Consider the following 24,282-nt stretch of genomic DNA (forward strand, 5'->3'; position numbering starts at 1 on the left):
TGAAGTCTATAAAGATGCACCTTAATAAAGTAGCTGACCACATAAGACTATGTGTAAAAGTTCAGTCTCACGTGTTAACATTCAAAAGCATTGAGTAGAGCAGAGCCCCGGTGATGGACCCAAAGAGCCGTGTCCTTCAGCCAACCAGAATATCAACAACCATGGTGGGAGTCCTTGGGTCAATTCAACACACACAAATTTACTTAGTGCTCTGCGAGCAAGACACCATGCGGTCGGCTCCATGGGGTCGATGCAGGGATGAAGTGGGACCCATTCTCTGCCGTCCAGGGGCCTGCAAGTTAGTGGGTCCTCAAAGACTGCTAGGACTGGACCAGGTCTTAGATATCTTGCTTCTCTGTTGTTGGCAAGGTGTTTCGTAAATACTTCATAAATGAATGTGGACTAGCCCAACGCTATCATACGAGGGTGAGACAGAATCGTCCAAAGAGACAGGAACTGTCTTCCACGGTAGCAAGGCGGGTCACTGAGTTTTCCAAAACATGGAAAGAATCTGCTTTCCTTGGGACATCAGGTTAGGATGTGAAACCTGGCTGGTTCAAAAGAAGGCTTACGGGCTAAGCACTTTCTCAGCAGGGTCTCTGTCAGCATAAAGGGGAGGGACTTCATTGTGTAAAACTGTCCCCTGCATGACATTTATCAGCCCTGACCCCTGCCCACTAAAGGCAGGTAACACTCGTCTCCCCCCCCCCCTCCAGTCACCATAGCAACCAAAAAGTGAATACCCACATTTCCAAATGTACTTAGTCTAAGGGGTGTTTTAACCCTGATTTGGAACCACTGGTAGGATAAAAGTCAACTCAAGGTGAGAGAGGGAACGAGTGTGTGAACCGGATTGACACCATCTTGAACAAATGTGACAAGTGAGCCATGATAACAGCCCCATGACCTGAAGTCTTCTTAAGCACAGTCTTCCCCCATCCCTTCCTTTTGTTTTCCTGCCAATGTGTGTGTGTGTGTGTGTGTGTGTGTGTGTGTGTGCGCGCGCGTGTGCGTGTGTGTGCGCTGCGTGCAGGAGACTCATCTGAGCTTGGAAAAGTATGAACTTGGAATAAGAGGGAAAGGGCTTGAAAGGGAGGGGAAGGAGAAAGAATTAAAACACTCCTTGCGTACTCAAGGTAGCCTTGAATTTCCAACACACAGTTTAGAATCTCTTAAACCCAGTAATTCTCCTGGTAGAGCCGATGGAGTAAGAAAGGAAGCAGCTGCTGTGCCCCCCCGCCCCGCCCCACATGCCAACTGGAGGGCCATTCATAATCTCAACTACCACATGTCAAGGAGAGGAGGCCTTCCTGAAAGGCGAGCAACCAACCATGTGGGACTAAGTGTCACCACCCCACTCTGAGGTCAGCAGAGGCCCTGGTGTGAACACACGGTCTGGAAGCTTCGCAGACAGTCTGGTCCAAGACACCTTGAACTTTCACTGAGTTCCTTCTCCCGAGGCCAAAGGGCAGGCTAGATGCCACTGCCAGGTCATGCCCAGTCTTGATACACTGTGGAAGGCCCATGTTACAGGACTAAAAGACACCATCCCCATGTGCAACCTAACCATAGAGAGAGAAATGGGACAGAGAGGCAGCCTAAATCAATCCCCATAAACTGATCTGTGAAGGCCAACGTCTTGGTGCCATCTTGGAAAAAGATGGCTGCCACAGTCAGGGACTGAGCCCAGACACACAAATGTGCGGTGGACCCTGCCTCCTTCCCATCTCTGTAAGATTAATAGTTTTCGAACACCACCTCGATCGCTTACCTCAGCTGCTCAAAAACCTTCCGCTATTCTAGAATCACATCCAAACTCCTTGGGCCATCCGCCCTGAGGCACTTCCACTCCCATTACCCTCCCTGGCATCCTACAGTCCCCAAAAGGGAAAATCACAGGTTCCCAAAAGGCCTCGGACCTTCTTGATTCCCCACCTCTGCTCAGGCCATTCCTCCCACCAGAAGCACCTTTATATCCCTCCCTGCGTCTGCCTTTCAAAATCCCAACTGCTCTCTGAGACACCTCAACGCCGCCTCCTCCAAGCAGTCATCCCTGATGGCTCAGGGCCCGCGGCCTCCAGGCTTCTGCAGTGCTTTGTACCCGCTGTACTCTCTGCTGGATGACAACTTCTCATCCCCATCCCCTGACCAGGGAGCTCAGCCAGGGCCTGGAGCCGTTCTTACTCATCTCCGGGTCACACGACCCAGAGCCCAGGACACAGGAGAAACTCATCTCACACTAGCTGGGTAAATCAGCAGATGATCCCAGGGCCACCAAACTCTTCGCAGACACCGGCTGGCACCCACTCATCTCCGGACCTCCTCCCTTCGACTCCTTCCTTTCCTTCCTCATCCTCCTCCATCCCATCCTGCTGGCTCTGTGTCCAAACTGCACTTGGGATCACGTTCCCCTCAGCCACTGCCCCAGGCCTGGCCCCCATCTTCTATCAGCTGCCGTAGCTCCCTGAAGAGTCTTCCCCATGGTCCTCTTGCCCCTCCAACCCATTCTCCTCTCAGCCACCAACGACTGCCTTAAAAACTTAACCCATTAGTGCCACCTACATGGTCCAAGCCTCTTCAATGGCTTCCCATGGCACTTTGGGGGATAAAATCCAGCTTTGTGCTATGGAAAGCATGGTTTATGAGGCCTTGCGAGATTTGGTGCTATCCCCCGCCCCCATGCTCATATAATGCCACTCTCGCCCTTGATCACTAAGCCCAGCAGAGCTGTCCCACCACAGGGCCTTTGTATGTGCTGTACCCGCTGCCTGGCATGCCCTCCCCAGTCTACACGAGGCTCTTCCTTCAAGTTTCAGGCAGCCTGAAGGGCCTTCTTTGGCCTTGGCCTTCTGTCCAAGGCAGAGCCCTCCCTGTAGCCTCCATTTCTGCCTTTAACCACCATTACAGTTCACATCCCCAGCGCCTACCACTGTATCTGGCCCAGAGTGGATCCAGGCTGCAGAGCCTGGTCCCAGCACCCATGACAGCGATGAAGGACTCTGGGCTTCCCTCTTGGAAGCACTGGGTGATAGAGTCCCCCCAAACCAGCAGGTGCAGAAGTCATTTCCCCTTTTAATTAGACCAACACCAGGCCACTCACGAGGCCACTTCGTCAGAACCCTGGGAATCAGGGTGGAATCAGAGATGTCAAGCGGCGGTCTGGGACACGAAACCAAATGGCTCAGTCCTGACTCGAGGACAGCCCCAGCCTACCATCGCTGGGTAGAGTCCACTGTGGCCACTTGCTTTGGAGCAACTACAGGGTCCAGCCTTCCCTCTCTGCTCCCTGTCCTGGGCCCCCAGGACGCAGCGCTTCGGAACCTGGCTTATTCAGAAACACAGTGGGCTCCCATCCGGAATGTGACCGTTTTCACCAACTACTGGTGCCCTCCGTTCCCAGTGGCCATCACCTTTCACCTGGATGGCTGCAACAGGACTCCAAACTGCTCCCCCTGCTTCCATCCCGACCCCCGTGGTCTGGTCTACACAGCAGCCAGAGCAATCCTATCAGGAACAAGTCCGATCACGCCCCTCCTCTACGCCCTGTTTGGCCCCGCATCTCACGCCCAGTGCCGATGACACCCTCGCGGTGGGCCTGTACATGATCCTCTCTGCTTCTCTTTACTTCCATTTCTTAGCCCCTTCCCTGGACTCTGCTCCAGCCACACGGGCCCCTGGCTGCTTCTCAACCTCTCCGGGGCGAGTCCCTGACCCAGGCCCCAGCCTGACTGTGCTCTCCGCCTGGACAGGCTCCCGGGGGCCAGCGAGCTCCATTCCCTCACTGACCGTGAGGCTCTCCTCCAATGCCACCCTCTGTTCGGATTGCCCCGGCCCAGCCCCGACTTGCTCTATTTCACTCCCCAGCTCCCCAGCCCCTGCTGCTTCTAATACACCATGCAGCTCACAGGTGTATCCTATTCGCTTTGCCCTGCTCTGCATCTATTTTGTTCTGCGGTGTACCCCAAGCCCCCAGAACGTAGGAATGGTCGAGAAGTGTTTGAATGAATAAAGGTCTGCCTGCCCTGTGATCACCTCCCCCAGCTTCCCTCTCAGAGTCTCGGAAACTCAGCCTCTGACCCCTGCCCCCCCCGCCCTGCCTCGGCACACACTCCTGAGACAACCCACACCTCCACTGGGGGCCCTTGGTTGCTCCCAGTCACGTGCAGCCGGTTCCCTTACCTTCTTCATGGCCTTCCCACTCTGGGAGGCCAGTCGGACCTCTCCCCACCTTCCAGGCCCACAGTGAGCTCCAACGCCTTCCTGGGGGCCCCCTCAAGGATGCTGGTTTATATCCCCACCTGCTTCCCCATGGTCCCCAAGTGGGAGCCACCCACCTGTTTGAGCTCTAAGTCCTTAAACTCCATCATTCTCTACTCTGGAGGCACACAGAAGTGGATGGGGAGGGTAGACAGTGTTTGGTTACTAATCCTGTGAACTCTTCCAAGCCCTGGCTCCTTCCCTCCTCTCGAGTCACCTCTTCTGGTCTTTCTCTTCCCCTCTCTCTAGCTACCCTTTCTCAGGAGCCTCTTCCTCCCGAACCTCAGGCTCTGTCCTCCCCACTCTCTCTCTGGGTGACCTCTGGTGGCTTCAGTGTCACTGCCCCCACCCCCTCCCCCTTAGGGCCAGTTCAGGCCTTGCCCTCAACTCCAGACCCACCAGCCGACTGCGTCCTCCTATCACAGGTCACCTCCAACACCACGTGACAAAATCTGGACCTGCTAAGCCCTTGGAACACTCCCCCTCTGTGTCCGGTCTCCGTGAGAGGCATCTGATCAGATAGTGTCATCCAAGAGTCTTCCTTTCCGCTCATCCCGGACAAATGTGGGTCGCTAGTCCAGAAGTTTCTCAAGCCCCGGACCCCCTTGCTCACAGCCGCCCCCTGACCCAGACCATCACTCTTCCCCCTGGGCCACCGTCTCCTCCCTGCTTCCTGTCTTCCGTCCCCGCCACTTAGCCCCTCACCGGGGCTGTCTGAAGGCTCCTCAACTGGTAACTCTCCACGCACACCGTCTAGGGCTCTGCACTGCCTGAGGTTCAAGTCCAGGACTTGTTCATGCTGTGCCTTGTCCATGTTCCTCTAGCTTCTCTCTCGAGCCCTGTGCGCATTTGCAGTCCTGGGATGGACAGACTCTCTGTGGCCTCCAATCCTTTGGCCCTGCCAAACTTTCTGCCAGGAGCACGCCGCTCTTCCCCACTTCTGCGCCCAGCCTTCACCTGGCCAATCATTCCCCCTCAGCTCCGCCCCCACCTCCTCCTGCTGGACACCTGCTCCGGGTGGGACACTTTCCACTCAGCTCGACTGCTTGGGGATTCTTGGTGCTCCGTTTTGTCCGCAATTCCCGTGTTCTGCCTCCTCGAGCCGTCCACACGCATCCCACATTCCACGTGAGAAAAAACGGGACCCCGATCTCCCCCCATGAACCTTCCCTATGGGCTCTCCCTGCCCTACCCACTGAGTCGTGCTCTGACCGCGATGGAGACATCTACACATATTTGTTGAATGAGTAAATGAGCAGTGAATGATTTACTGCTCTTTAAATAGGTAAATTAGGTATCCCAACGAGCACTGATATGCTTTCATCTGTGGGAAAGCAGGGTGCGGACTCCTGGAAGGCATAGACCCATCTGGGTCTGGCCAGGGGCGAGGTCACCCATGGCAAGAACAGGGGAATAAGGTCACAGCCTGTAGCGGATACTGGTGTCCTTCCAGGGCTCACTGACTCGGCTCCAACTGCCGAGGAACCACTCCCTCCGGGATCAGCTCTTAACCTCGGCCCTCAGGTCGGGTCCCTCTTAGGTGCTGTCCCACACCATTTCCCAGAGCTCCCCAGCAGGACTGAGCTCCCTCGGGCTGCCCACAGGGATAACTGTCTTGACATCACCCCTTGCCCTGTCTCCCTCCCCCACTCCTTATGGGTGTTTTCTGGGCTCAGCTCCCAAATAGGCACCTGTACCCGAATTCCTGTCTCGGTATCCATTTCTGGAGCCCGAACTAAGACACGGTCCCAGATGCTCCCTGGCAAATGGCATGCTCAAAACTGTTAGCCCCCCCCTCAACCCTCTTGCTCCTGGAGAGTTTATCTTCTGTCTTCATGCTAGTCACGCACGCATTCATTTATTCAAACACTCAGTGTGCACCTTCCCTGCGTCAGGCTCTGGGCTGTCTCAGCGGATGAAGATGAATTCAATAGTCCTGGTTCTCAGGGGTCGGACCCGAAACTTAATAGGTCAGAATGGCTGCTTTGTCCCGGACACAGGTGAGACATCCTATATGAATTCTGCCATAATATGAAGTCGCTAACATTGACAGGGTGATCGCCTGGGGCTGGCACTGTTTTAACCATGGTTGCATACAAGCCTGGCCGACCCACTCAAGGGCCCCACGAGGTCCACACGAGGCCAGAATCAGCCAGAACCAGCTTTTGATCCCAATGCAGCAGGATCGTGCGCCTGCAGGATCCCTTTCCATTATGGAGGCCACACTCTCCGAACACCTGCCCTGCGCCAGGCAGGGGGCTGAGCCCGCACACAGTGTCTGGATTCCTCCTCACAACCACCCTGAGGAAGGAGGCTTCATCCCTGCTAGGAGATGAGGAAACCGAGGCACCCAGGTTTATGTGAAATGTCCAGACTAGGGACTGGGAGGGGGACTGTCTTAGGAGGTTTGGGGTTTCCTTGTGGGGTGATGAAAATGCTCTGCAATTAGATAGGGGGTGATGGCTGCACAGCCTCGTGACTATATTAAAAACAGCACTGACTGTACATTGTAAAATGGTGAACTTTATATTATATGAATCTAGAGCACCCTGGAGGTCCACGTCGGGGCCGGAAGCGAGCACTGGCCAACATGTATATTTCCCCATCTCCACCCTGTGCCGAGTCGACCCCTCCTAAGATCCCGGATTCTTGGATGTCCCCAGAGTCCAGTTTGGCCTTGGCTCTGGGGACATCCCAGCGCCTATGGTGGCGCTGGGAGGTCACTCACTCGTGTGCAAGTTTCACCGGCCTTCCAGCCCCTAACTCCATTGCACACACCTGTTCCTCTCCTTTGGGCACAGAGCCCTTCCTGCCTCATGCGTCTGGTTACAGCCAAGGGTCTCAACCTTGATTCAGACAAGAACCACCTCCCTCCAGGCTCGGCCTGAGCATCAGTCATTTTTAACACTCCCAGGTGATGCCAACACCTCCCAGCAGCCAAAGCTCCGGCATCCAATTGGAGGCGCAGGGCTGTGGATAATTCATCTCTGCAGCCCCAGGACCTGCCAAGGCACAACCTCTTGGCACTCGGTTTGCTCAGGAAATCAACAAAGGTTGGTTGACTAAATTAGAGTCCACATAAATGCGTAATATTTTATTTGCTGGATACAAACAAATAAATGGAAGACAATTCCATTTATTGAATTGGGAGAAGAAAATTCAGTACTTAAAAAAAAAAAGATCACTTAAAAGAAAGAGCCAGCAACTATTAGAGCTCTTCCGGATACCAGACGCTCACGTCCAGAGACAAAAATCAGGCTCACGCACACACTGTGCTCAGCACAGAGTGGGATGCGAGACAGAGCCAGCCCATTTCATAGATGGGGGAGCCAAGGCCAGTTTGGATACGAGATTTGCTCAAGCCAGGATTATGTTGACTAAGAGGTCCCATCTACTAAGAGTGAGAATATGCTAGATGCGAGGCAAGGCCCTCACATATTATTTCCACTTCCACAGCCACATTTGGAGGGAGATAAGCATAAAGCTCAGAGAGGTGCTGAGTGACCAGTGCATGGCTGTTAAGGGCCAGAGCCAGGCCCGGCCCCCCCGGTCCTCCTATGCGCAAGCCTGCAAGTGCCTCACAGATGACAGGATGGAAACCGTCTCCCACAAACTGGATGAATGCGGGTCCAAAGGCATGTGACAGTGAAGACCAGCTTCGCCAATGCAGCCATGAAGCGAAACACGTGCAAAGCGACATGGGCCCTAGATGACGCCTCCGGTCCCTCATCAGGTCTCACTCTTGGCAAGGACAGCACCATGGCAGCCATGCTCTCGTAAGGAGCCTGTGGAGAAGGCCGGTCCCAGGGGTCGGCCTCACCTGGGGCACCCACCCTCGGCTTTAGAGGCCTCTGAGGGCCTCCTCCTCCACTTGCCCCAAACTCCTTACAACCAAGAAGAAACTCTCGTTGGCTTCTTTATAGCAATGAAGTGTTGTTAACCCCTGGACTTGTGCTAAAGCCCCAGAGGTTGTGTCCTTAAAAGGGCAGCTGCTGAAACACGCTGCGGGACATCGGAGCCTCTGCCGACCCCTGCGTGGCACCGTATGAGTCTGCTCGACGACCCTACTGGTGAGATCACCAACGTCCTGAGCACCAAGGAGAGGGGGCAGTGTGGGTGACGTCCTGTGGCTTGTCTGCTCCTTCATCGACAAAACCCAGCAGAATCCCTGGCCCCGATCCTCCCCTACAACCACAGCCACCAGGCGAGTCCTATCGCCCCGGCCTCCAAAACCATCTTAAATTGGACCGGGGCTTAAGACTGCCACCTCACCATCGCCCCCACATCCAGCCCCCCCACCACCGGTTCTGGCCTGGACCCAAGGACAGCCTCCTCACTAGGGAACTGGTCTCTGCAGAGGCCACACCGCACCTCTGCTCAAAAATGTCTGGAGGTGGACACGGTGAGCTGGGGACCCAACCACCGGCCGGAACCAACCACCAGACGTGAGCAGTGAGGCCGTCAAGATGGATCCAGCCCCAGCCGAGGGACTGAAATCACAGGAAGGACCTCAGGCGAGCGCCTCCTGGTGGAGCCCCGTCAACCCCGTCACCATGAGAGGAAAGGATGATGCATGTGTTGTGCTTTTAAACACTAACTGTTGGGGTGATTTGTTCCTTGGCCATAGATGCACCTGGGAATGGTGTGACCTCTGTGGAGGTCAGGGAGGATTTTCCTGGGCGGAGGTCTGCGGGAGTTAAGGTCAACCACTTTGAGGGGGAGCCTGGAACAGAAGGACTCACATATGCAAAGACTCTGAGACAGGAGGGAGTAAGGCCCGATCAAGGAAAGGAAAGGGGGTCCTGACCCTGACGGTCAGCCACAGAGGGGCAGAGGTGGGCAAAAGATGCAGCGGGAAGCAGGAATTACCTCCCCTTCTTACCAGCTGGGCAGCCTGGAACAAGTAACTCACCCTCTCTGAGCCCTAAGCTCCTCACAGAAATTGGGGATGATACCACTTACTCTAAAGAGTGTTTAAGGAGTAAATGAGATGAGGAAAGCAAGCTTCCACCTCAGCACCAGGAACCAAACACTGATTTCCTTCTAGTGTTCTGGGTGAGTGGGGGAAAAAAAAAAAAAGCATTCTAGAACTCCCACACTCCCATTTGCTTCTCTTTGTTAAAACTTGGCCCTTGGCACACAGGTCTGGGAACCAGGTGACCCCATTCTAGCTCCACCACTGCTGTGTGACCTCTGGGGAGTCATTTAACCTCTCTTCTGGTTTTTCTAAGAATAAAATAGATGCAAAAATAAAATCTCTATCGGTGACTCGACTCCGTGAAGACAGGCACTGTGGAAACGCAGGCGCCCGCCTCTGTTCTGCCACAGCTATTTTTGGCCCAATCAGCCTCAGAAGCAGGTCGCACGGAGGGCTGCCCGTGTTCTTCCTTGAGGGCTAGTACACGTCTCCTTCCGCGGCCTCCGCCGTCTGAGTCACACGCGGGGACGAGTGGGCATTGCCGACATCCACCAAGTGAGTCCAGGTCCTGAACTCCGGCGGCTGCCGTGTGGGCTTTCTGCTCAGGCCCCCAGCACGCCGTCACCTTTGCCAGGATTCACCCCTGCCCACGCCTTCCGGAAACACCCAGGACTCTGGTTGACTGTGAACCTGGCAAGGGGCATGGGCGGGACTCTCTGGAAACCTTTTCCTTCCTGTCGAATACCTAGGGGAGCCTACACACCCTTCAAGAGCCAACTTCATCCTCAAGCTTCTAACCTGATGCCCCTTGGACAACAGAGAGGCACCAGCCCAGCCTGGAGGCCAGTGACCTTTCATTATCATGACTGTTACTGTTAGTATTATTATTATTTTTTTAAAGTTTATTTATTTATTTTGAGAGACAGAGAGAGACAGAGACAGCATGAGTGGCAGAGGGGCAGAGAGATAGGGAGAGAGAGAATCCCAAGCAGGCTCCACGCTGCCAGCACAGAACCCAACGCGGGGCCCAAATTCACAAAACCTCGAGATCGTGACCTGAGCTGAAACCGAGAGCCAGGCATGTAACCGACTGAGCCACCCAGGCACGTCCAGTATTATTTATTAGCTTCCATTTATGGAGTGTTACTTGGGTTCCGCAAGGTGGTTACCACATGTCACCGAAGCCTCACGACCACGCACATGCCCCAGGTAGCGTCATTAGCCCCATTTCGCAGATGCAGAAGTTGAGGTCCCAAGCAGTTAAGGATACCTTATTCAGGGGTGCCTGGGTGGCTCAGTTGGTTAAGCATCCGACTCCTGATTTTGGATCAGGTCATGATCTCACGGTTCGTGAGTTCAAGCCCCACATCGGGTTCTGCGATGACAGATTCTTGGGATCCTGCTTGGGATTCTCTCTCTCTCCCTCCCTCTCTGCCCCTCCCCTGCTTGCTCACATGCTCTCTCTCTCTCTCTCTCTCTCTCTCTCTCTCAAAATAAGTAAATAAACTTTAAAAAATTAAAAAGAAAAAGGGTACCTTGCCCAAATCACTTAGCTAATGAGAAGGATTTGCCACCAGGTCTGGAGGGCAGGAAAGCCAGGCTATGAGTCACTGGGCTGTAACAGTGCTTTTTAAGCATATACCTTCTGCCAAGTGCAGCCTATATAATTTCCAGCCTTCACAGCAATGCCTTCTCCAGGAGGTCTCACTAGCCCCACTTTACAGATGCGGGAACTGAGGCTCTGAGAGGGATGGGATGGATGTGCCCAGGGTCACAGTGCGAGGAGTGGAAGGGCTGGGTCTGACTCGAAGGTTCCCTGCCCTGATTGCCATTCTCTCCGACACTGGTTCTCAAGAGTGTGCACCCGGGCCAGCAGGAGAAACAGCTGAGAATGTGGGAATGAGGCAAATCCTCAGGCCCCACCCCAGACCCACCTAATCAGGAATTCTGGGGACCGGCTCCAGCAACCTGGGTTTAAACAAGCCCTCCAGGGGATTCTGACCACACTCATGTTTGGGAACCACTGGTCAAGCCTCTCCCTCTGGCCCACAGCTTGTAAAAGTTTACGAAGTCCAGCTGCCCCTTTTAAGTGCAAAGGGTCGTAGGCAGAGTTGGAAGAACGAAGGGCAGACAGTGGAGAAGCTTTTCCATGCTCCTTTCCAGTGACGGGGGGACTCAACAGACTTCTCAGGGCTGCTGGGAGGGGTGGCACAGGGTTGGGTTCCCCCCCCCCCCCCCGCCAACAGAGGAACGCACAGCTGAGCTGCCCCCATGAGCAATGAGTTCCAGATGGAGATGGGGGGGAGGCAGCGTCCTTGAAAGTTTCGTGATAAAACAAAACAAAACAAACATGCCAAAACCAAACAAATCAACACCCAAAAACACCACCTTGCCTTTGCCAGACAAGAGCGGCTCAGCAAAAGGGAGACCAGCTGTCCCGGTTAGCCCAGGACTGGCGGCTTTCACGGGCTATAGGATTTTCAGGGGTAAAGCCAGGACAGGATGGGGCAAAACATGACAAGGTGGTCACCTTGAGCAGCAGGGTGCTGTTTGGATGAAGAGGGAGGCCTGCCTGCCTGGCCACATGGAAAACATCCAACAATTCCAATATGCATTTCTGGCAGTCGCTTTCATGGGAGACTGGACAGGTCTGCCTGAAGACGCATAGAGGTTTCTCCCTTTCCTCTTTCTCCCTCTACCCCAGACCCCCACTCCTACAGACAAACATTCCTTCAGCAGGGAGTCCTCTGCCTGATCTTTGGGCTCCTAACTCCGGGCTTCAGCCACTCCCCCTCCTCCACGGACTGGCTGGCCTCCCTCTGCTCCACCTCATCCAACATCTACTGGAGAATTCTTTCCCAGATGCTCCCTTCCAGCCCCTGCTGGTGAGGACAAGTCCCTGTGCACCTCTGTGTGCCTCCAGCGTGCCCAACGCAGGCGCTTGGCAAATGCTGGCCAGTGAAGGAGAGGCCCGTGTCAGCACAAGGGATGAAAGGCACATCCGATGGGCAAAAGGCGACCCGTGCCTACACGCAGTGTCTCCAGAAAGATAGCAGGAAAGGACGCTCCTGCCAATGCCTCTTGCAAACTGAGCTGCATGAGGGCAGGAACGGCTCCTCTCTTGCTCTCCGCTGGCTCCCCAGCCGCTGGCACAGTGCCCAGCCCTGCTGAGCCCCATGTACGCCTCCTGAACGAAATGACAACAGCAGCTTCATAGCTCTGAAGCCCCGTGCCTGCTGGGAGAGGCGACTCCCTTGGGGATTACAGAACAGGCTGAAGTTGCAGTGTGGCTCTATAGGTGTCTGACATTTACTGGGCACCACCGTGTGCAAGGTCTAGGCTGGCTCGACAAGGACAGAGCGAATTGTGCAAAATATTTTCTCTGCCACTGGTCTAATCTGCCTCGCACACCCTCAGGGAGGCCGTGGCTGTGGGGTGCCTCCCCTGTCTGACCTGCCCAGGGTCCACATCCTCGTCCTTGGGCTGTATACAGCCCCTCTACCTAGCTCCTCCCTTGGAAAGCCATCTGTCCTTTAACCTCTATCCCTACATGCCAACGCCAAGGGTGGTCACATGGCCCAGGCCTGACCAATCAGCTTATTCCATCCCATCAGAGGCCACCTTGACTGGTCCAAGGACAGACATGTGACCCAAGCTGGTCCGATGACAGTCAGCCCCGGGACTTCAGTTGAAGGATTCAGAAAGTGAAGCTCCCCTTGTAGGAAGATTACTAACCGTAAGGGTGATGGAATCCCAGAGCCTGGAGCCACAGACACTGGGCCAGCCTGAGAGAAGAGGCAACCCAGGAGAACTCAGAAGACAGAGAGGCAGAGACAGAGATCCAATGCTATCATCATACAAGACCTGCTTCTAGAACGTCCCGACACATGAACTGAGAAACTAACATCTCTCTCCCCAGGTTTGGTATCGCAGCTATGTGTCACTGAAAGAGCCCCGCCACAGGACCAGACTGCGTCTGCTCTCCTGGCCCCCAGAAGCCCTCAGGCCCAAAGCCCACCAGGAGGCCTCTCTCGCCTCACACGAGGCACTCTCTGCCTGCCTCCCCTTCTCTGCAGCTCCCAGCCTGGCTCCAGGCCCTGATGGGTGGTCTGGGGCTTGCAGTCTCCGACGAGTTCCCCACTCGACTCCGGTCCGGCAGCTCACCCCCCAAGCCACCCTCCACATGGTCGGGAAAGCTGACCTTTCTGAAGAAGACGATACGGAATTCCTGCCGCCTTCCCGCTTAACACCTCTGTGGGCTCACTGCTACCCACAGCAGTTTTCTAAAGGGTGGGGTGCATGTCCCTGCAGGTAAGTGAGCTGACTGCAGATGGCAGGTGGACCCAGCACGCCAACACACTGAGACACGGAACAAGAAACTTAGACCCCTTTGGGTTCTCTCACAAGCCTTCTGATTTCTTTACAGAGAAAAATCTCCACGCGGTCCCTGCTCGAGCTCTGACATCTATCTTTCTACCACTTGCTTCTCTCCCTTTTTATTTTTTTAAATGTATTTAAAGTCTATTTATTTATTTTGGAAGAGCCAGAGACAGCGTGAGAGTGGGAAGGGCAGAGAGAGAGAAGGGACAGAGAATCCTAAGCAGGCTCTGTGCTGTCAGCCCTGAGCCCAAAGGGGGGCTCAAACTCACAAAACTGTGAGATCATGAGCTGAGCCGAAACCAAGAGTCTGATGCTTAACTGACTGAGCCACCCAGGCGCACCCTCTCCCTTTTTAACAAGAAGAGGGAGAGCCTTGAGCTCGGAACCTTCCACAACAAGCTAGAACTCTGAAAGGCTGCTTTGTGTTCATTGCATTTATTTTTATGGTCACCCTCTAATTATGCCAATGATACTGGTTTTTCATTGACTCATTTCAGTAGTTATATAAAGATTTTTTTTGGAAATTGGTTAATATAAACAAAAAAAATGAATCTATTTAAAGAAAAACTAAGGCAGAGGCGCCTGGGTGGCTCAGTCGGTTAAGTGTCGGGCTTTGGCTCAGGTCACGATCTCATGGTTCGTGGGTTCAAGCCCCGTGTCGGGCTCTGTGCTGACAGCTCAGAGCCTGGAGCCTGCTTCGGATTCAGTGTCTCCCTCTCTCTCTGTCCCTCTTCTGCTCATGCTCTGTCTCTCTCTGTCTCTCTCTGTCTCTCTCTCTCAAGAGTAAATAAACATTAACGAAATAAAAACTAAGGCAAATAACAGGATGTATTTGGATATGGTGAATGATGTTTGGCAAACAACAATTCACAGGACGAAATGTGATCTCCCCAGCCAGGCACACAAGGCCCTTCACGTTCCGCCCCTTGACAACTCCTTCCAACCCACCGAAGGGCTTGGGACTCCCATGATTGAGTCTCACAAAGCCGCGCCTCCAACCTTCTGCCCACGCTGTTCCTTCTGTCTGATGTCCTTTCCCCACACCTTCCTTATCAACTTAGAACAACCCTATCCATGCCTTAAGACTCGGGTCAATGTTACTGTCTACTGTGGCCCAACTACTCAAAGATTTGAAGGCTACCTGCGCTCTCTCAGGCCACTTTTTGAGCCTCTTCTTTGAGGCTGAGAGACCCCCGAAGACCAGAATGGTCTTTCACCTCTGTGCCTGGCACAGAGGCTCAGTTAGAGCAGGGCGGATGGAAGGGACCCCCGCTGGGGGACATGGACCAATCAGATGCAAGCACAGGCTCGCACAGGAGATGGCATAGGCTCGTTGCCCAAAAATTGGAAAGAGGAGGGCTTCCAAAGGAAGCAAAGGGGGAAGGGAGTGATCTGCAGAGGCAGGTGCCTGAGGCTGGGCCCCCCCCCCCCGGTACAGCCCAGGGGCTCCCTCAGGAGAGAGAGGGAGGTGAACATGCTGGGCTACAGGATCCTTCGGAGGCCTGGAGCAGAGAGCCCGGTAGGCCAAGGTTCTCAACCTTAACTTATATTTGGATCATCTCTGAACTTGTTATAAATGCCAATTCCTAAGCCGCACCCAAAGGCTGACTGGGTGGGTTAGAGGTGGGTCCTGAGCTACACTTTAAAAGGAATGCTTCAGGTGATGTTGAGGGCCACACTCAGAGAAGCACCGGGCTACAGGTGTCACGGAAGAATGGGAACAGGTAAGGGCCTAGCAGACCAAACTCAGAAGTGCATCTGAACTGCAAAGATCCTCTAGAACATTGCATCACTGTCTGGACACCGAGAGCCTGAAGACACCATCTACCGGAGAATAAGCGTCGTCAAGGTTATTTAACATATGCCCCGAATAACTCAACGGAGATGTGTTCAGCGAGAGACAGCCACACACGATCACAGGTGGTCTAGAGGCCGCACGTGGAATGATCCATCCAAGATGCAGAATCTCTGTTTAGTGACCTTCTCAACCAGCAATTGTAAGCAGGAGACTTAACCCATGAGAATCAGGATGAGGCCATTCCGGCTAAAGAAAAACCCTCCTTTGTTTGAATGACCAGGCAATCAACCTGTTCGTAGATGAAATCAAGGCAAACAAGTGAAAGGGAGGTTTCTAGCAGAACTCGCTGCAAATGGCTGTCAGGCATCTGTGTATGTTCGCTCCCAGAGCCTCCGCTTGGGCTCCTAACCAATCGCCTCCTCAAGCGCGAATTAAAATAGAGACATGAAAGCATGCGCATGGGGAGGGTATTTAAGACCGGCCCGATGGCTGCGCCCCTCTCAAGCTCTGGCCTTCAGAACAATCCAGGCCGAGTTACTCATCAAATGGAGATTGACTTTTATCTGATTAACCGATGGAGACATCCTCCTCCATCCCGCAGGAACATTCTGTGGGAAAGGCGTTCTGCAGACTGCAGGGAAAAGTTGGGCCTTGGCTTCCCTCCTGCTCGGCCAGTGGAAAATTACAAAGGAAGCAAGGCTGCCCTCTGCTCTGCTCCCGGGGCCTTTCCGGGCCCGGAAAACACAGAGAGAACCCCAGAAACAAACCTTTACTTACCTGGGGCGGAGAGGAGTCTGGGAGGCGGTGGGGGCGGGGGCGGTGGGGGCAGCAAGGGAGGGGGCCGGCACTGGCAGATGTGTTGACAGCTATCGGTCACCTTGGAGCAGGACTTCTGGGGCTCACCGTGCGTCACCTGCAGAAACGGGCACACGTGCCCGAGAGAAGACAATGAGGCCACCAGGAGGGAAATGGACCCACGCCACCCGATCCCAGCCAGGGTGGAACCCGGGATCCTTCCCGAAGACCCAAGACCGCCGTGGGGAAGAATGAAGGCGTGGGCTTGGCTCAAAGGGAACGATGTTGTGGGAGGCTGGCCGGGCAGGTTTAGAGACCAAGGTGTTATTCCCAGCTCTGCCAGGGACCCGTTGAGGCCGTGACAAGTAACTTGGATACTAATGAGAGGTCGACAAGAATTTGATGGTTAACTCTCAGAATTTCCCTCCTGTACAAATGAGGAAACCGAGACCCAGGCAGGAGAAGTGGCTGCCCAAGGTTCCCACACCATGTGGTGACAGGATACTGATTTTACCTCCTCAGTAACCCTAGCCAACCGTTCTTCCAGTCTCCAGAAGCCCTCGCCTTCTCTCTGTCCACAGCTCCTGCCAGCCTTCCTCCGTCAACTCAGGCCAAGGTGCCCCCATCTTGAGGAAGGAAGCCTACCTTCCCAGGCCATGTGAGCAAGAGAGCCGGAGGGGTCTTGTGGGAAACACAGGACCAAACCATCCACATCCTCCCAGCAATCCCCGAGTGCTTGCCCACAGCTCAGGAGATCATGTGGCCACAGGGCCGTGCTCAGGAGGCCCCTGACAACGTTTCCAGCCCCACCGCACCCCATGCTCTCAGCTTCCGCTCTGCCTTCCCTGGACCCTGGCCATGCATCGCCCCTCCCCCTCCACTTGGCATCTGCGGCTCCAGTGTCCCGGAATGTTCTCCAACACCTTTCTCTCGCTTTGTCCATTACTCAGAGTGGCTATCACCTCCTCAGGAAAGCATGCCTGACCAGGTCAGTTCTCCTTTTATAGGCTCTCCTGGTACCAGGTTCCACTCTGTGGGGCAAAAATCTACATTTGGGTGATTGCCTGGTTCCCACCTGTTTTCACCACTGGACTATAAGCTCTATGGGGGTGGCGGCTGGGCCTTGGATTTTCTGCCACTAAGGGAATGCCTGGCATTCAGTAAATACTTGGTGAATGGATGGATGGACGGATGGATGGATGAATGGATGAGTATTAAAAACTGGACCAGAATCCATAGCTCTTGACTCCTGGTCTGTACTCTTTCCACACCAGCCTTCATTACGTCACTTGTAAACAAGGACGGGGGCTGTGCTTGACCAGTAGTTCCAAACCCTGATGGCACATCAGAACCTCCCGGGCAGCTTTTAAAAAAAAACAACAAAAAAACTCGTGCCGGAGCCTTTCCCAAGACCGGTTAAATCAAAATTTCTGCAGGTGGAGCTGGGCATGACTATTTTCTTTAATGTCCCCGGGCCAGATTTCTACTGTTTAGCCCGCGTGAGAACTGCTGGCTTAGACACACCGCCAGCGTCCCTCCCTGCAGCAGAGGGCCCTAACCCATAAGCCCCCGGCTCTGTGCCTGTCCCAGGGAACAAGCGGCTTCAACGGCCTGGAGGGAAGAGTTGGCGGTCACCCTCAACGAAGCCCACCGTAACTTCTCTGGCTGTCATCTCAGGGGAGTAGAAAACCCAAAACCCCAGGTTCTCTGCAACCAGCCACCCGCAATGCAGCCTGCCATCGGGAAAGGCATTTTGCAGACGGCCTTTGGAGGCCCAAGGCAGCCTCCTCCTCTGTGCGTGTCCCCGGCCCGGCAGAGAGACCCCACGGGGCTCCGACACTCCCTTCCCACTTGGAGGCCTTGAACAGGCTGGGTAATGACCACTGGGGGATGGCAGCAGGAGGTGGACTGATTTACAGCCCTAACTTAATATCTACCGGGCCAAGAAGCTGCTGCTCGCGACCGTTTAGTGCTTTCAGAGGGCCATGGGGTGAGTTTCAAACTCCAAAGGCAATCTCATCGCCCGCCGGGAAGGGCAGATCCTCAGATGGTGGGCCTCTCCTAGTCAGTCCATGGAGATGCCTAACTCGTAGCATAGCAGCTTCACCAGTGCGCCTGTCAGCTCTCCCGTGGCCATTGAGCTGCCCTCCTCTTGGTTCCGACCTTCTAAGACCTTCTAAGACCGCGGGGGTTGCTCGAAGGCTCCATTCTGCCAACGCTGGCCTCCAAGGGCGTTCCTCTGCTGGATTCCACCAGTGTGCAAACGTCAAGCAATGCCACTGCTAAAGCAATTACTCTCCCTCTCTCCGAGGGGCAATTTATGCAAGAGTTCAAGAGGAGCACGTCTGCTTAACCCAGCCCAACACGATGACCCATTTTTCTGTGAGAGGATATAAGGGTACGGATGTATAAGAGAGTTTAATGCGATGAAATTATCAGTGGGGGAGCCGGGGCCAAGTTTCAAGGCTGAAGGGGGAGGGAACAAAGGAACGCATGGCACTTAAAAAAAATCCATGGTTCCTTGGTGTCTGGCTGTCTGTCCTTCTCCCTGGGGGGTGGACCCCCCCTTGGGGCCCCTCACTGGGGTGTGGTCCAGTGCAAGCCTGTGGCTACCGAGCCTCTCTTGACTGGTTACTTGCCAACTTCCTGAGCCCCATGTCCCCCACCCCCACCCCAGAAAATAGATCCATCTGCCCAGGGTAGCTTCTTCACCTCGTAAACCCTTCTCTCTGGGCACTTTCCCCACTGTTTGGTAACGTCTGCTGCCCACACTGAGCCTTGAGCGTTTGGGGCAGGCAGGTGGTGGGTGGGTCTGTGCTTTATTAGTCCTGACCAAGTGAGACTTCCTGAGCCCTACTGTGTGTCAGCCATGGGAAACAGGCTCTCGTTTCACTCTCATGAAGATCACGGAGAGAGGCAAGTATTGTCATCCGTGCTGATGCTGGGGCGGGGGCTCGGGTAGGGACGACAGACCCAGAAAGGCTAAGTAACGCACTAAGATTTCACAGGGCCCTGCATTCAGTTGGTGCACTATGAAAAGATGTGTTGGGGGATGGTCTGCCCACCAGTGGAGAAACACAAGATCTCTTCTGTTCCCCAACTCTGGGTCCCCTCGGGGGTTCTGCAGATTGGCGGCTGTTGTGTTTAGACCAGTAGAGAAAACAAATCTCAGCACTGGGAACTTGTCTCAACACCTGGCTTGCTTGCTTTGAATCGTGGGGAGTCCCACAAGGAGAAGAAACTTACCCCCGAGGTCACCTGCTCTTGGCTGGACTTGACTAAAAATGGGCAGAGGCCCAGGGAGGTCAACGACCTGCCTAAAGCCCGCCGAACAAAAGCTGACACCATTACTTCCTGTGACCACTTCTGGTCCCATTTTGCTGTCCCCTGCCTTCCTGCCCCTGCTCTAAAGCATTCCCCTGGGGCCAGAATCTTGTCAATGCTGCTGTCATGGACAGTGGGCTGAGGGACAGGTAAGTCCCACAGTCACCTGGATTTGGTACCTGCCACTGTGGTTTGGGGGCCACGGTGCTCCATGGTTGCTGGTTCCCGCTCACTCCCGGCCAATCAGCGCAGCTTTTCGGGTCGGTGGATGTTACCTCCTGAATAGCCCTGAACTCCATCAATGTCTCCCCACTCCCACTACTACTGCCCTAAACCAGGACACCATTGTATCTTCCCAGGGCAGCACCTGCCTCTGACTTAGGATTGTGAGATAAAATATAGGACACCTTGCGAAATTTTCGACGAACAGCAATTTTTAGTAGAAGTATGTCCCAAATATCGTATGGGATATACTTACACTAAAAGCATGAGCCACTGTTGATTTGAAATTCAAGTTTAACGGGATGTCCTGCAACTTTACCTGCTAAATCTGGCAACTACTCCCCTCCGCGGCCTCCTTGCCTCTTGCCTCACCCCCACCTATCCAAATCTATCTTGTCAGTGGGGCTGGACCAAGATTTCTAAAATGCCAGGCTGAGATTATGTCATTTCTTGCTGAAAACCTTCGACAGCTCCCATGGCCCTCAGGATCAAGTCCAAGCTGTAAGACACTATGCTAGTGGCTTATAATAGTAGCCTTACCTGGGACTTCCCTCCCCTCCCCAAGGTTCTTCCAGTGCCCCATTCTCTCCTCTGGGCTCAGGGTTATTCCCTCTGCCTGGAGGCTTCCTTCACATGGCATCCTGCTCCTATCTTGTCCTTGTTCATGCCTCAGCTGAAGCCCTCCACCTGCCAGGCTTCTCTGACCCCTCCATCGGGTCTCATCTCCAAGCTGTCTGCTCCTGCTGAGTTCTCTTACCTATCATTACTTAATTATCTCTCCAGTGCCAGACTGTCAGTGCCATGAGGGCAGGGAATGCCCCCCGCACTTCACAAAGGGCCTGGCAAACAGTAGGTGCCCAATAAATGCTACTGATGAAATGAGCTCAGCCTTGCTGGTGGCTCCTCTTTAGCGCACAGAGACCCACTGGCCCGGATCAGAGCCTGTCTCCCTGGAGGACGCCCACAAAGATGATGGCTTCTGGCATCTTTTATGGAGACAGGCCAGCACCACAGTAACTTGATGAGACACACTCCTGTCACACCTAATAAATTTGCCAGCCTGTCATCCTCTTTGCTTGCAAAAAAAAAGGAATCATCGGGAAGTGAACTTAGAAGAACCCTAAATCACAAAAGCTCAGAATCGCTATTCCAGACACATTAAAGAAGAAAGGGGAAAGGCTAGGGAATGCCCCCACCAACCTTGTGGCAATTTAAATGTCATCTGACTTTAATGATTAAGTTCCTTATCATCTGGGCGGCAGCCAGAGGCGTCAGGCGGATTGCAAGGTGGGAACCTGGTGCTTTGGGGGGACCACAGGTCTCTTGCTTCACCAATTACCCTATTAATTACAGCACTTTGATATGTCGGTCTCCGTCTCGCAAATGCTTACAACTTTGGGGGATTCTTCTGGCAGAATGCTTATGAAAACACAGATAGCTCTGAGTTCTTTCTCTATATTCAAGGAACTCCTATGATGTGACAGATTTTAACCTCTCCACTTAAAGGAAAATACATGGCTTTGCGCACTTGTATTTTTCTCTTCTCCCCTCCGTTCCCGTGGATTCAGCTCTTCCGCTCGACAACCAGATCCATCCATTCTAAAGCCCCTCTTCCCCTGGCTCTTCGGTCCTTATCATTTGTAGATTAATTTTTCCAGAGCCTCCTGCCAAGATTTTACCCATTTTACTTGTCTGGAGGACTCCTTTTCTAATTGATTTTCACAAAAATTGATTTGTATTGAGTAACAGCATCTGAAGCGCGTGCACACACATACACACACACACACACACACACACACACACACACACACACACACACGCCTGGGTAAGTACGGCCTGGCTGAAAGAGGTGGTTAAAAAAACTGAGCTGCTGTCACAAAATTATTTATTTTGGTGGTCATGGTGGGGAGACAGGGGGTCTGCTGCCTCAGTCTTGCTAGTCGACACCACAGAATTCCAGTCTTGGAGACTGACAACATCATCATGCGGCTGTCTATACATATCAGCTGAAAAAAGTGTTAGGGAAAACGGTAAACAAACGAATATAAAAACACAGTGAACTTAACATCTGAGGTTCCACTAAAAGTTGAACAAGGGAAGCTGGTCCCAAACCGCCCGAGTGTTTACAAGTGACAAAACCCCGAATCCCGAGGCGGCACAGCTGAGTTTAATAACTGCTGTTTCACACATTAAACAAAGCTGTCAATTCCAAAAGGAAAACAATGGTGAGGGAGACAGAGGCAAGCCAGACAAGAGAGCGGAGAAGAGGAGTCTGGTGCTGAGGGTGGGGGGCAGACTCTGGTTGACCCACCCACACAACCAGCACGCTCCTTCCGGCATGAGAACCCCTGGTGCTCCCCAATAATCACCCAGGCCACCATCTGAGCGGGACAGACGACAGCTGGTTCCCAGGGGGGCCCCATCACTCGGGACAGCTCACGGACCGCGGCACACTGGCAAGGGGCCTCCCCCTATCCTCTCTTCTTTGATTTCTCCCTCCCTGTTCAGGGCAACCATCCGAACGACCCCCGACCCCCAAAATGCCACCAGAAGAACATGACGACGCAAAGACCCCAGGGTTGGGCGGTTCAATGCTCAAAACAATAAAAATGCCCTCCAGCGCCTGCTGAGCCACTGAGAATTCAAAAATCTCCAACAGACTCTGTCGTGATCAACAGAGTGCCCGGCCATGCAGACAGAAGAGCAGCATTACCATTACTAGTATCAATTACTCGCAGCAGCTACCGTTTAGTGTTGATTATGGTCCAGGCACGGCTTTAAGCGATCTTTACTCGCTTGATCTCATCCAAGTCTTGTAACAGCACAGAGAGGAATAAGAAACCGAGGCCCCGAGAGGCATTGCCTGAGGTCCTGAGCCGGCAAGGGCCAGAGCCAGGGCTCCAAATTCAGCGCTGACACCAAAGTCCACTTCACCACTCCACCGTACCACTGACCGTGGGCATCCTGGGAGCTACTAGGGGCCATGCCACCTAACCCTCTCCCTGACCCCAACTGACAGAACTCCAGCTGCTGGCCTCCTGGCCTCTGCCCTGGGGGTCTAGGGGGCCCAGGGTGAGGACTCCAGCCCCAGGCAGTCCTTACAGACAGCTCCTTCCTCCATCCCCACCAGTGGCCACCGGGCACCATCCCTGCACTTCTCCAACTCCGCCGCCTACAAGTAGCACAGCCTCTGCTGTGTCAATTCCAGTGTAAGAAGCCCGAGTGGAAGTTTACTAGTGATTCTGGTGGGAAATAGAGAATGTATATTGTTGGGACCATTTTCTTTGTAAGTGTGCTAGCGCTCTACGGTTTCTTTTCCGCATTTCTGCAACAGAATGTTGTCATCAAGAAGGCACTCCCAAGCCCTTTCTGTTCCCAGGCCCTGTCCTGCAGGCCTTAGCGCGCCAGGACCGAGGCCTCCCCCTGGAGTTTTGCCCCATCTTTTCACGGCAGGAGTATGGAGGGGTGGGGAGAGCGGGAGGGCTTGCACCTCTTCTTTTCCTAAACTCTCCCCAGGGGCAACCAGAGGGCGCCTGCAGGAAGCAGGGCCACCCCCCACCCCCACCCCCGGTCCAGCCCGCGGAGCCCGCACCTCCCTGCCTAGTAGCCCACAACCCCCTGCCGCCGCTCACCTGCACGAAGCCCCAGAGCGGGTGGAGCGCGCAGTGCAGCAGCAGAGAAGGCCAGCAGCAGCCACGGCGCAGCACCAAGTCCCGGAGGAGCATCTCGGCCCGCGGCACCCGCGCACTCGGGGCGAACTGTCAGGGGAGCAAAGCCCTGGTCAGGCGGAGGCCGCGCGGGCACCGTCTCCCGCGCGCACCCGCACACGTAGCAGTCCCGGTTGGGCGGGCACCCTGGGGCACCCTCATAAACCAAGCCTGCCCCTTCACTCCAGCTTGCACATTCGCTGACCCTTCGTGCACACTCACAGAAGCCGGCATCCCAGAACACTCTGTCCTGGCGCACACCCCCAGAACCCTCTGTGTATACCTTGGCCCCGTGCACACCCCCAGAAGCCTGCGTGCACACTTTAGCTCCATGCACACCTCCAGAAACAGCCAAGCACACTTAACCTAGCCCAGTGCATCTCCCCAGAAACCTCCCCAGCCATGCACAACTCACTCCCACTGTGAGCACACTTCAAACCCGGCGGGCACCGCTCACCCTGCCTGCACACCCACAGATACGGCTGTGCACACCCACCGACTCATGCCTGCACACTCGCTGACCCTGCATGCACAACACCGGGAAATCACACGCTGCGTGCACCCTCCCTGCCCCGCCGGCCCCCACTGCGCACACTGCAACATAGGCACCTCCGTGCGCACCCCGTTCGCCCTCGCGCGCTCTCCCCAGCCCGGGCCTCCCGCTTCAGGGCGTGAGCCTCCCTCCGGCCTCCCTCTCCGCCCGCACCCCTCCAGTGCCTCACGCCACCTTGCCTGGCGGCGGCCCCAGCAGATCCTCGGCGCGGGGAAGGGAGGTCCGCGTTCCCCCCGCGGCAGACTGTCCCCGAGCCGCCGGACGGCCCCCATTTAAAGCCAGCCGCCTCCCCGGTCCCCCGCCCTCTAGGCGGGGCCTCGGTCCTCAC

General features: G+C 54.6%; 1 protein-coding gene across 3 annotated transcripts in view; it reads right to left on the reverse strand.

Moving 5' to 3' along the window:
* The window catches only part of PRIMA1 (proline rich membrane anchor 1), a 61,337-nt gene that overhangs the window by 36,928 nt on the left and 127 nt on the right, over positions 1 to 24,282 (reverse strand). For 2 of the 3 annotated variants that reach the window (XM_047864683.1, XM_047864686.1), the window contains exons 1-3: positions 24,129 to 24,258; positions 23,327 to 23,452; positions 16,131 to 16,266 (exon numbers count right to left, since the gene is read on the reverse strand). In XM_047864683.1, the coding sequence (XP_047720639.1) occupies positions 16,131 to 16,266; positions 23,327 to 23,419 (229 nt within the window). In that variant the 5' untranslated portion in view covers positions 23,420 to 23,452; positions 24,129 to 24,258. Of the gene's footprint in view, positions 1 to 16,130; positions 16,267 to 23,326; positions 23,453 to 24,128; positions 24,259 to 24,282 lie in introns of those variants that run through there. The other variant, XM_047864685.1, reaches the window with a different exon arrangement.

This window comes from Prionailurus viverrinus, chromosome B3, assembly GCF_022837055.1.
Source record: "Prionailurus viverrinus isolate Anna chromosome B3, UM_Priviv_1.0, whole genome shotgun sequence".
In the NCBI taxonomy this organism is placed as follows: Eukaryota; Metazoa; Chordata; class Mammalia; order Carnivora; family Felidae; genus Prionailurus; species Prionailurus viverrinus.